The sequence below is a fragment of the Galleria mellonella genome, unplaced genomic scaffold (assembly GCF_026898425.1).
Source record: "Galleria mellonella isolate WM207_F2 unplaced genomic scaffold, CSIRO_AGI_GalMel_v1 utg424, whole genome shotgun sequence".
In the NCBI taxonomy this organism is placed as follows: Eukaryota; Metazoa; Arthropoda; class Insecta; order Lepidoptera; family Pyralidae; genus Galleria; species Galleria mellonella.
The window spans coordinates 4,008,443-4,022,846 of NW_026442097.1; the positions used below are offsets into that span (position 1 = coordinate 4,008,443).

A 14,404-nucleotide genomic window follows, 5' to 3' on the forward strand; every position below is an offset into this window, starting at 1 on the left:
AAAATGGTTCTCGAACAAAGCTGACATTAACTAATAGCTTGTTACCAATGAATAAATTATATAATTCCATAATAGCAATTAGCTATATGGCTTACGCAATCGCTATTACATATTCAGAGAAAAGATTCGGAATGTATTTTTTAATGTAGCTACACGAAACATGGCCTTTGACTAGCAATGAACAATAAATTAATGACGTAATGGTGATTTTTAAAAGTATTAAACTATTTATTGCCTGCGGCTTTACACTCTTGTTATCGTGTTTCGACTTCGCCAACATTTCCTATGAGATGCGTATATTATATAACTGAGTGTGTTCAATGAAAAAAAAAATTACTTCAGTTGTGACAAAACTGATTTGATTTGAAAATAAATCTACCAAACCGATTATGATAAAATCTCTATGAGACGAATCCGTAAGTGTATCCTTTCAGATAACAAAAGAATTTTCCAAATCGAGAAATGTTTATGACATAAACACTATAATTAAGATTGATTCACAAAAAAAAAAGTTGTTAACTGTGGTAATATCAGTTATTTTCATTTAAAAACTAAACTACTACATCGATTAAAAAAAAATCTATGAGACCAATCTGTAAGTATATCGTTTCAGATACAAAAAGAATTTTCCAAATCGGTTTAGAACTGACAGAGTTATGAAGTAACAAACATAAAAAAATACAATAGAAATTAAAACCTTATTCTTTTCAAAGTCGGTTGACTGGCTATTACTCGTAGCTTTGTACGCATTTTTTTATGACATTTAGAATGGCAAACTAGCTGACGGCCCACCTGATGGAAAGTGGTAACCGTCGCCTATAGACATGAGCAGTACCATGGACGAAACAGAATAAACTATTATATTATTAAAATACCCTATCTATGGTATCCCTCAGGCGTTGACATTCTTGAAGACTACTATTGCGAGTTGCCGTATAGTATCAGCATAGAATAGGCTGTATTTTAGTTGAAATAAAATCATGTGGAGTCGGGGCGAATGGCTAGTAAGTGCCGCGTAATCACTGCTATTGCCCGGTTCTCATAGGATGCCCTGTGTAGTGAGGATCCTGGCAACGAACTTCTGGGGACAACTGGGCACAACTCTGTACACCCAGATCCGAGTCAATTTGGAGAAGTACGTCTTCTAAAATGGCCCGACTAGGAATCGAACCCGAAACAGTCATTATAATTTCATGTTGTATCTACCTGTGTAAAAAACATGGAAGATGAGTTTAGATACTAAATAAAGCTACATTGAAATATAGCCTCAATTCAGAATGGGTGGAATAGTAATGATGATGTGGATGGTGATGCGGAAGTTTATGAAATAGAAAACAAAGCCATTCATTACACAAGTTTGTCTGTAAAGATTTTAAGCAGTTTCAAAAAGGAAAAATTCCTTATCCGTTTGTGTAATTTTGTACGTCACACTATACCTATGCAAATTCTGATGATTCTTTGCAATCGATTGGGTTTATTTTAGTGTTAGTTCCATATTAATTTAGTTTCTATTATAGTCGAATAAAATCTTTAATTCGATATTCGGTACACTAAAAAAAAAACTTTTAATTATGATATCAAGAAAATATAAATTAAAATTAATATAGAATTAATACAGAAGTAATTATTGCAAGAAAGTCCTATAAAATGATAATATAATATCGATTGATGAAATAGCGATGATATCGCGTGACTTAAATACAAAAAAAAATCAATTTAATCAAGAAATTTACTCAATTTGGAAATCGTTAAAAAATATTAATTTTCCAACTGGAGCATCTTAAATATCAGACAAAAAGTAGAATAAACGTATTTGACTTAAATTAGACATATTTTATTAAAAAATTGTTCAACCGAGAATCAAATCTAGTATCTCATTTACTTATTTGAGAAACGAAACACACCACTGTACTGAAGTTTAATAACAAAAGAAAAATATACATATTATAATTAATTCATAGTACTTAAAAGAAGCTGGAACTATGTCTAAAATATCTAATATAAATTATAAGTGTAAAATAACTTACTTTTCCCCAATAAATCCATAATGGAATCGTCTTCCTGCGAAGAACTGTACGAGTTATGATGATATCCCTTTCTTCTTCCTAATGCATCTAAAAGTAATATATCCTTCTCCTGTTCATTGGCCGGCCTTCTCCTATCCGATGGTAACTCTTCTTTCAAATCTAAATCGTCTTGTAATGTTAAAACGTCATTCTCCGTTCCTGAGCACCACACTCTAGCTATCACAGAAAAAAACATCAGTGTTCTAAACGCCACTATTCCGCGCGCACTTCCAAATTTAAAATTGGCCATTTTAAATGTTTTTATTTTTTTATTCTAAAAAACGCGCCGGCCAGTCCGCCACTTTTATTCACGTTCCGTTCACACATTTTTATAATTAACGCCGATCCGTTCCGCACATTTTTTTTATATTCACTCTTATATTTATTTTGCTTTTGTTTTGTCGAGACGACCATCCGCGGGAAGTTGGAAATCGGAAGTAAACGGCAAGTGAGGTGCGATCCGTTCCTTTTCACTTTTCGTTAGGGTTCCACGAGTGATTTACCATTTATCTTTTAACACCACATTTTTTTATATATATTTATATATTTTCAAGAATCACTGTTAGCTGTAATTAAATTAGAATTAATTTTAAGAAATTAAAAGTATTAGCTTTTTTATTTAAAAGTAAACATTTTTTTTTGTTCGGAACCACATCAAATGTTTTTATGTTGTTACGTTTCTATGCTGTATAAAACAATACCCTGTCCGTGTGTAATTGTGTGCGTGATGTGTAAATATGATTTTAACGACTTACAAGAAACACGTGCTCCGTTAATTTGTCTAATTATTATATATCAAATTCATATTATATTGTATAGGGAGAAACATATTTTGATACTTTCTACATAATTAATTATGAGCTTAAAAATACATTTTTACATAATTATATGTTTTGATATGGTTTACTTTTGTTATTATAGTTCATATTTCAAGCACTTGCTACTATATGTAAGTACTTTTATGTATAAGTCAATTGACAATTATAATATTATAATAACACAATAAACTAATCTGCATTTGTGATGGAGCCAAAAGTTGACTTTAGAAAATTATATTTGGACTTATTTGGTTTATTTTAAGTATTTAATTAGAGTCTGATCATAAACCTGAAGACTAAGACTTGTTTATAAAATAAGTAGAACGCAGACCAATGAATTTGTATATTTATTTTTAACTAATGTACAAAATAAAATTATTATATGTTGTATTAATATACGTATTATTATGTATATACATACGTATTATATGTGTAGTCAATATATCTTGGTCACGCAAATGAATTCACAACTATAGCTCGTTGTTAATTAAAAAGGTTTCAAAATGATAAGAAAAATCGAGTTCCTAATCGACGGTATTCAAATGTGTTATTCGCAATATCCTATTAATAAACTACAGCCATTGAAGGACCAGTTTTCATATTTCTATAATTTTCACTTCTTATTCTATACTGGTTTAATCGCGGATAATGAACATTACAGAGATAAAATTTTAATAAATCACATTAAAGTACCAAGACATGGTAGTCGGTGTACGAATAAGGCAACGACTTTCGCCATAGCTTTCCAAAACAAGGGTTATCGATCGAAAAAAGCGGTAAGCGACACTCATCGAAAGAGGAATTTCAACCTATACTTATTAGTAACAGAGTTGAATTTTCCTTGAGCACCAAAGACCTATATAACATTTTATAATGCTATACAATAAGTGCTATTGCAAAATTAAGTTTTAAATGCAAGATGTTAGTGTAGGTATTTGTCTGTGTTTCCGTACGGGAAGGATGTAATTTGCTCCCGGTATACCAAGTCTGCTTTCTTTACTAATGACATTGGATAAGGTTAATAGTTTCACGTTATTGGACAGTTGCGTAAACAACGTGACAAATGCGATTTTGATAGGGCGCCGATTTAAATTTCGAAGCCTAAAAGCGGGTCAATTCGCCTAAATTAGATTGTTTTATTTATTCGTTTTCTTCGTGGAACGAAACGCACTTAAATGTTGCATTGTGTTTCAAAGCACGAAATTAACGGTAATCTGTATAAATTAAATGACTCAGAATTATAGTCACAAATTGCTATGTTGTAATATTTCTTTCGTTAATTATATAGGTAATTAGGTATTTAGAAAGAAACGGGGTTTTAAATTTATTTACAATTCTTTTGCATAGTATTTTACGTAAGTATCATCATCATCATATCAGCCGTTAACAGTCCTTTGCTGAACATAGGTCTGCCCCATAAGAGGGCTTTCGCCAGTAGTCTCCACGCTTAGCAGGCGAGTTGGCAACCGCAGATAAGCTTTGGTGATGTTTTAAGGGGGACGCTGCTACCCTTCCCTCGTCAATTAATTGAATCCTTTAGACAAAATACAAATGAATTTGATGATTTTTATGCATCGCAAAATGTACTTGTAAATCTAAAGTATTTGCGAAATATTTCGAATTAAGAACTGATGATGAATAGTTCGTTTCGTGATTAGAATAATAAAATCATTGATAATTTTAGTAATCTCGCAGAACAAAATCTTATCGTCCTAGCCTAATTAAAATGTATTAAAAAAGAATACAGAATTATGTTGGTGATATGACGTAATGATAATTTCACGAAAGTCAGACCTTATAGTAGAATAATAAATAATATGACTGGTGAACTGAAAAATGAAAATTTATCCCCTTCTCTATAAATAGTATCTCTCGGCCTTCCTCCGCATTTTCGATTCGTCCACATCTTTGTCCAACTTCAACAATTCTTAATCCCTGCAATTGTATATCCGTGGAACGTGTTACAAGTATAAAATATCTTGGGGTAACATTGGACGGTTCGATGACGTGGAGGCAACATGTTGATTGTACCGTCTCCCGCGTAAGAAGGTTGATGTTTGTTTTTAAGAGATTAAGAGGTGTCATGGATTTCAACACCTTAAAAACTGTCTATTATGCACTCGCACAGTCTATAATAACATACTGTATAACCTCCTGGGGTGGAGCTGTTAAAACAGTATTGCTGAAGCTTGAACGGGCTCAAAGAGCTGTTTTGAAAGTTTTGGCTAAAAAACCAGTTTTATTCCCTACTATGGAACTGTATGTGCTCTGTCGGGTTTTAACTGTTCGACAACTATTTATTTTAAATACTATGCTACGTAAGCATTCTGAAATACCGTATGAAGTAAACCTGATAAATTCGAAGCGTAAATCTTATAAAATTTGTAAAATTGAACCTCGACGCACTGATATAGCGAGCCGACATTATCACCATATAAGTTCCTCTCTATATAATAGATTAAACAAAGAATTAGATATATATCCTTTACCTTACCATAAATGCAAAGATAAATGTTTAAAATTTCTCCAATCCTTATCTTATGATGATACAGAAGATCTTATTAAATTTTCCGAATGAATTTACAATTTTTTTCACACCTGCATAGATACACAAATTCATACACACACACTCATACACACGTTCACACACACACACACACACACGCACACACAAACACACACACACACATTTACGCACACACACTTTTTTTTTGTTTTTTTTTTTTTTGTTTTTAAGTTAACATGTAGGCTACTGTATACTGTATTTAAATTATATATATTGTTTTTAATTATTGTAGTTTATTAGTATTGTAGTTGGTTGCTAAATATAACAAAATGTCTTCATTGATGTATCTAGCTACCATAAATGTCTGTTTTGGAATCCTGCAATGAGGAGGAGGGCGTTGATATTCGCAACACAGTTTTATACTTCTGCGGATATCATCGTTTTTCAATAATATTGTAACCACTGTTTTTGTTCCAAATAAAGAATTATTATTATTATTATTATAACTCGTGATCTGCCAAATATTATCGCGTGACGCCATATTGTCACGAAACCATAAACAACAAGCAGAAATGAAACCGAGAGTGTATTGCTAAACGGAACGTGACCGCACCGTTTGACAGCTCATCTTTCCCGCCTTCTCACTTTCATTGTCACGTTCGAGCTCGCGCGATCGATATTATCGGATTCCCGCCATTTTACACACCCCGATGACCATAGATATAGTATAATTTTTAAAAGACTACCAAATGCAAATAGGCTGTGAGTATCGAGTACATATTTATTTATGAATGTTATTTCTTTCATGGTATTGGATTACTTTAAGGTGTTTTTTACTATGAATAACCTATAATTAACGTATGTAAATATTAATAAGTTAATATTATATAATTAAGTTAATATTGCATCCGTGTACGATAGTTATGTTGTGTACATGTATGTTGTTAGTTAATCTATGTAATAAATAAAATATAAGAAGAAATTATGGATATAATTCTAACTTAAAATCTAATCTAATCAAGTTAAAAACGTCCTCCTATTAAAACAAAATTAAGCATTTTATACAACAAGTATCTATAGTTTGCTTCGCAAAAAACTGTTTCAATCGTCAACACAATTAGACAATAAAAAAACGACATGTTGTAGACATATTGCTTACAATTTAGAATGTGAAATCACCTGTCTACAAAAAGAAATTACTCAAAATTAATATGGGACCAATACGAATTCAAATCCTATTGATTACAAAAACAATTATAAAAAATAATCATGGGAAACGATTTAGAATTGATGATGTTTATATTTAAAGCATTATATTATATTATAACATAAATTTTATATCTAAACAATGCCACATTCTATTAAGTACCAATGTAAATTTTTAGAGAAAGCAATTTGCTATACATATTTTTTTTTTTAGTTTTATCTGCAAAAGAATTTCTTAACGATAGTTGCGTGTTGTAATACTCTCTTATGAATCATTTCTCATATTATAATGATAATGTAATTACATTAGAAATTTGATAAAAAAAAAAAGTGCAATTTGGCGGAGAAAAGGTCCTCCGAATTGAGCGCGTTGACGCGTCGATTGTTTCAATTATTATTTCGTTGCTGTTAATTTTATTATTATTCTGTATTATTTCATTTTTATTTCGAATTTTATTAAGACGTCAATTATGGTTACCTGAAATTGTATTTAATTCCTAATATATTTTTTGAATAAAATATATAAAATTTGCGATCTGTATTCTCGAGTAATAAATGCTATATCCAAAGTAATAGTAGATTATTGGTCACTCTAATGAACAAATTAATAAAATAAGAGAAAAATATTAATTTATTCAATTCTAAATTAATCAGTTATATAAAAAAAATATTATATGGAAAATATTTTAATTTAGAATTGGGAATTATATGTCTACAAGTGGATAGATTTACTTTTTATTTATTTAGACAACCAGTATTTCGCTATTCAAACAAAAACGACAGTTTAATAAAGTACCCATTTAATCACGTGATAGTAATAATTTAAAATTATATTTCACAACAAAAAAACCGAGTTGAATTGTGTCAAAATCAGTTATTTTTATTTAAAATTTAAACTACTGGTCTGATTTTAGTAAAATTTCTATGAGACCAATCTGTAAGTATATTCTTTCAGGTAAAAAAAGAATTTTCCAAATTGAAGAAAAAATAACAGAATTGAGAATTTCCTTCTTTTGTAATTGATTGAAAATTGCAACTAGACGATGTCCACTATTGGACATAAGCTTTTCCCATAATGGGAGTTTTGCCAGAAGTTGCCACGCTTGGTAGGTGGTTTGGTAACCGCAGTTGAGCTTTTAAAGATGTTTTAAAAGGGACGCTGCTGCCCATCCCTCGCACTCGGTTACATTTTTATATTCGTTACCTCATGACGCTGTCGGTTTTAAACCGAGTTAGAATTTTTTTTCAGAAATTTTTTTAAATGAAATTTATTTACAGATTGGTCCTATAGAAATGTTATCTAAATCTATTAAATAATTTAATTTTTAGACTAAAATTTTCATTTTGTCATAATTGAAGTCGATTTTTTTTTGGGGTACAATCTTCAATTATAAATAATTTTATATGGATAATACGATATATACGATATTATCTGTGATTACTACAATGATGTTCCACCAAGAAGTCACAACACAAACAAAGAATTAATGAATTGTACATACTTTTTAAATTAAGAACATGCCTTTTAATTCCATAGACCTCATTCCCTATTTTCATCTATCACGACCACGTCTCCAACGTTTTGTGTTAAACAGAACGTAACTAAATCATAATGCATGCGCAACCGTCATCTCCATAGGCCATTTCGTAAGACGCGTTGCAATAAAAAAAAAAATAAACAAAGACATGTGATTTTGCAAATGGAATTATTGTCTATGCGAAAACCGGATGTGACGAAGTATGTGACAGTTGTAGGTTGTGTGTTTCGACAATGTCAGTACATGTAACGCAACTTACATATATGAAGTATAAATGAATATTATGGAGAAGGAAGATTTAATTTCGTTGTTTGTAATGGATAAAATAAGAAAATACTTAACTAATTTAAAAATCTTTATCACCTTTTTAAAGTTACATCATCTATGAGTAATATGGCTGATATTTAATCGATTTTACAACAGTTTAAAAATGTTCGTAATTCGATTAAATTTAAATTTAAAATAAGAACAGAACGCGTTGAAGTCGTTTATACGAAATGAGATCGTTAAAAATCGTTCTTTGTTATGTTGATCAACGCAGACTAAACATTTATTTATTATATGTATATATATATATATATATATATATATATATATATAAAGTAATGTTTATATATTATACGTATGTGTATTTCTTATGTATAATTATTTCAGTATGTTACAATAATTAAGTCACATATTTTGCACAACCACTGCCCTTCATATGCTTTTTGTTTTCACCTAATGGTAAGCTGATAGAGAATACCAAGAAAGACAAGAACACTTGTAGAAAATTAATTAATGTGCAACAAAAAAATAAGTAAATAAATATCTTCACGCCAATTCCTTTACTAGGTATACAGTTTTCTCTGTCTTACTTCTCCATAATTACCTTGGTACTGGCATACAGACAAAATTATTGTTTTGTTTTCTATCAGTCTCATTAAGACCTCTCATATTAATTTTTATTACTACTTATTATTTTTTTATTTATACTTATTATAGACTTCTATTTAAATTTATTTATAGACTTAGTCCAGTTACAGTTTTTTTTTTTTTATTTTACTAAGATAAGATTTATCTTGCTTTATCCCACTTTCATAACTTGTTCTAAACATATACGCTGTTTCCGAAGAGTTACTTCCATTCGCAGTTAGCAATACACGTAGAATTTAAAACATTAATTATTTATTTATTTTTAGACTGGTTATGTTTACGACTTTGTCAACATGACCATGACATATAAATTGTCACGTGTCAATTTCCATGTCAAATTTTAAATTTCAGAAATACTTATTGTAAATTATGTAATTGAGGAATACCAAAATAAAAAAATTAATGCGTGTGCTACATTTCGTTTAATCGCGTATTGCTTCATTTGTGTAATTGCCATCGAGTTTAGAAAGGACTTATTGATGAAATATCTAATTCGACAAAGGACTAATTCTCATAATGCTTAATTCTATGAAGAACTAATTCTTATTCGTGAAATGATCAAACTGCTCTAAAAAAATAAAATCATCAGCTGTTAATATAACCACAAAGGACTAATTTTTGAAATGTCTATTTCGACAAAGGCCTGCGACTAATACCTAATTCTATGAAGGACTAATTCCTATAATGCCTAATTATATAGAGCTCTATTTTGTAAAAGACCAATTGTATTATAGACTGATTCGTGAAATTATTAACGCGTGAAATAACCAAAAGCAAAAACTATATATACTAGACTGTTTTAAATGAAACAAAATTATATACTGTTAATAGAGCAGAAAGGACTAATTTTTTAATTATATAATTCTATGAAGGACTAATTCTCATAAAGCCTAATTCTATACATGACTAATTCGTGAAATGGGCAAATAAAAGGATGGGCAGTAGCGTCCCTCTTAAAACAGCCTAACTGCGATCGCCAACCCGCCTGCCAAGCGTTGCAACTACTGGTAAATCCCCCAAGGGGAAGGCTTATGTTCAGCAATGGACAGTTAAAGGCTGATATGATGATAATGAATATACATAATATATAATAGATTCTATATAATACTAGCGGCCCGGTACATGCTTCGCTACGTATAAAGTGCACTAATAAAAAAAAATTAACATCAATTTCATTTATTCAAACAAAAAAAAAAACTGTCAACACTGAAAAAGTTTCAATTTGACAGCACAATTCCTATCTTAAAAAAAAAAGTTTGAATTTGACACAAAAATACCCATTAACAAAATTATCCGCCATTTATTGAATTCATCTGTTACAAAAAATGTGATAAATGAAGAACCGCTCGACCGATTTTGCGCAAACTTCACATAAACCATCTACTAAATAGTCCGAATAAATCCTAAACATTCGGTTTGGATAGGTGAGCCCGTTCTTGAGTTATAAAATTACAACGAAAAGATAATATATATATAATAGATAATATAATCTATTGAGGAATAGAGGGGATTGTGCTAACAATATATCCTAACAGATCTTTTTGTAATGGATGCTAATGAAATGGTAACCTCACCCGTCTGCTATACGATGCTACCTTTACACTACTATACTATTCCATCAACACCAAATAAAAAAGTAAACTACCTATTTATTGTATCTGTATCGACATCTATCGAAACCGACGCACTACTCGTATTATAATTTTTATTAAATACATTCAATTCAGATTTAATTATTTATTATTAATTGTAATTAAATTAATACTTATGAAACATTTTGAATTAATAGCAAATCTTCATACAAATATGTATTTTAGAGATCTCAAATATTCTATAACGAATTTGATATTAAAATTCAGATTTTGTTGAATATTATTTTATGTAATTATTTCATTTATAACAGATTTTGAAAATAATCAAGTGTAATTTTTTTTAAATAATGTGTATTAACACAGTTGAAATAAAAAAAAAACAAGTCAATAATATTCCAGTTTTTTTTTACTACACCATCACGCACACGCAATTTTTATGACTTACCAGTTTTTAATTAATTCAGTTAAATACAATTAAAAAAAATCGTACTTATATTTTCAAATAACACATTCACCTCCGAACTTCCAATTTTGAATCGGTCATTGTTATTTAAAATACTATCTGTTCGATTTTTAAAACACGCGCTATAGAATTTAGCGACGTCGCGACACTGTCGCGTTTCGTATGACAAACTCTGACAGCAAGCGTGTGGGGTTGCAAACATTCCACTTTCGTCCGTTACTTAGTTATTAGTGATATGCTAATTTCGTTTTCTTGTTGTAAATCAAAAATTACGAGATAATCGCGTGAATGTTACTATTAATCATACTTGTGCATATTAATGTGACTTTAAATAAATAATTATCGTTTCTATAATGGTTGTTTAATAATATATTTTTTTTTAAGAATTTATATAGATACATAAAAAGTAAAAGAATTTTTTTATGTCGGTGAAGACAAAAATAAGTTATGTAATTGTGACGAAAGTAACACGTTTTCAATGATATATAAAGCCAATTTATGAGCCCGTGTATTCTGATATATCAGTTTCTTAAAACAAATAATTTATTATTGTTAAAAATAGTATTAAATGTGCATATCAATACGGTTCGTTTGTCTGTTTCAGCATGTTCAATGTGTGTGTAAATATATATAAACATCAAACGTTTAAAATTTCATCGTTTTTATAAACTTTCAGTTACAATATTAGTAATAAAAGAACTTGTAGTTAATCTAAACTATAGCTGGTCTGTAAAAACAATAAAAAAAAAATGTTTAGCACCCCTCCAAGACGGCGCCAGAGAGAGGTCTTGCGAGAGCGACTGGAAAGCGCCGGTTTTACTTTTAATTTTTATATTTAGAACGTTGCTGGCCAGTACGCAACTAGATTTGTAGATTAGGACGAGATTTGCATAATATATTTTTTCATTGTAACATTGAAAATGTGGAGTGGCCTGTAATTAATATTGAAATGTAATTAAGAACGTTTTAGTCCAAATATTGTTTGCAGTCTATACCTTATGTACCTATCTATACATTTGTTTTTAATAGGTTTTGTAAGAATATTTATTACTGTAATTCTAAATTGACTGTGGGAATGTTTGTGTACACGCGTGCGAGTGCATATGTGTGTGTGTGTGCGTGTGTCTCTCTCCCTCTCTCTCTGTGTATGTGGGTGTGTGAGTATGTGTGTGTATTTATAACTGAAGTACCTATTTTTTGCGAAGCAAAATGTATTTTGTGTAATTATATATGCATTTTTATGTATTACGTAAAGTAATAACATTATGTTACATTGTCGGTCACGACTGAAGGTTGTAGTGAAAGCAATGTTCACATTTGGCCTTCCGTAAGGAGCAGTTCATATTGTCATTGTTATTATTTAATAGGAAATATATAGCAACTAGCGACTTGGCTCGGCTTTGCACAAGTGTGTGAGTTGTCTATTTTTTTTTTTTGTTAATAAATTACATTCCATATTACTTTACGATAATGTAACTTTCTATATAAAAAAAAAAAAAGAATTTTATATGTAGTATATGCCACTAAGGCGCCAAGAGATAAAAAAACAAATTAACTCACATTTATAATATTAATAAGGGTAATAGAATGTAATTAGTTCATTTCTAAGCGTCTTCTAGAAGAAAGTCCCCAGTTTTATTGTATTTTTATAACGATTGCGTATTCTAAATTTAAATATTTTCAATTAAGGGTATCTGTGGAACATCTTTTCATTTATGGATGTGTTTGTGTGTGCATGCGTGCGGGTGCATGTGTGCACGCGCGCGCGTGTGTGTGTGTCCACAAGTGAAGTCGTTGTTTATTTTTACTAAACAAAATTATTAGTTCATTTGATCGAAACATTTTACCAGAGGGAGACTTTGTACAAAAGTCGATTCCTTGGGTACCTCTGTCCCATTCGTGTTTCTACCGTGAAGCAGTTGTGTTTACATGGCTGTGTTTCGGTTTGAAGGGTGGGATATGGCGTGAATTTACAGAGTACAGAGGAATAACATCTGAGTCCTCAGGAATGGCAACGCATGGGGGGTATCATGGGCGAAACAGTATACACTGTTATGTCCATGGTACTGCTCATGTCTATAGCCGACGGTTACCACTTTCCATTGTTATATTATTAATATTGCATTGTTATATTTATATATTCCATTGTTATTGTTATATTTTTAAAATAAGAAATTAAACCACTCATATGTTATGACATAAAAAATATAACACGCGGAGCTCTGTTACACAATCTCGAATGTTCTATTTTAATTCAAAAAATTAAGAATTACATTTGAATTTAGAACATTTTCCTTGACGTCGATTAAGAACAACCAGAAGGTACCAATATGAAGGAGTCCTTACTATTTACAAATAAACCGTGTCTGGTAGCCGGATGCGGCTTTCACTGTGCACGGCCTTATGTTGTAACCTTACGAAACGGGTATAGCATAACCATTGTTGTGTTTACTGTAACTATATTAGTAAAAGGAGAGAGAAGGGTCTTTTTAAAGAATAATTATAATAAGTGTCATACGATCATACAAATCGCTTGGTCATCAAGCTAGGGTACGCAGTGTTAAGAGGTACAAGGTAACAGCCAGAGCTAGGCCAATTTAGAAATGTTTATTTTTTTAATTGCCGGTTTCAGAATCGAACCTGGAACCACATTACGCAAAGCAGTATTTTTTTGATAGGTGAAAATGGAATGGTAACCTCGCCTGCACTAACGGTATACGCTGACGGGGCACCAGTGAAGGGTGGTCGATGAAAATGAAAACAGGCCATCCCATCCATTAGTTAGCCCATCATAATGAATTCATCAGAAACGAACCATGATAGTTTTCAGGGGGAACCGCGTGGAGGTCGATCTGGTTAGGTATATTGCTAACAATAGGATTCTTAGTCTCCATTACTAACAATCCCTTTCCCCCCGTAAAGCAGTATTAGATAAATAGATAAATATATAATTTATTTGCATTACTTACTGCTTTAAGAAATACAAATAAATTTTGTGTATTGTTGTGTTGTGTTGTATGCTCACAAATAACAACGCAAAAGAGAAATAAAAGAATAAATAAAGAAATAAAAGAATAAACATATACAAAAAAAAATAACAAAAGGAAAATACATAAAAGAAGTAACATAATTTTTCATTTCGTGAATGTGTCACAGTAACACAAAATGGTCATAACACAGTTTATTGCTTTGCCCTCAAAAATACAAAATACTGATATTCTGTCGTGGCGAAAAGCCAAAAGTCAGCCGCGATAAACCCTGACAAAAAAATATAAATAAATGAATAAAATTAATTATATG

General features: G+C 30.6%; 1 protein-coding gene across 4 annotated transcripts in view; it reads right to left on the reverse strand.

Moving 5' to 3' along the window:
* LOC116413734 (serine proteinase stubble-like) overlaps positions 1-14,404 on the reverse strand; it is a 41,812-nt gene that overhangs the window by 24,631 nt on the left and 2,777 nt on the right. For 2 of the 4 annotated variants that reach the window (XM_052898221.1, XM_052898223.1), the window contains exon 1: positions 2,028-2,712. The exons of the other annotated variants lie outside the window; for them this stretch is intronic. In XM_052898221.1, the coding sequence (XP_052754181.1) occupies positions 2,028-2,316 (289 nt within the window). In that variant the 5' untranslated portion in view covers positions 2,317-2,712. Of the gene's footprint in view, positions 1-2,027; positions 2,713-14,404 lie in introns of those variants that run through there. 4 annotated transcript variants of the gene reach the window in all.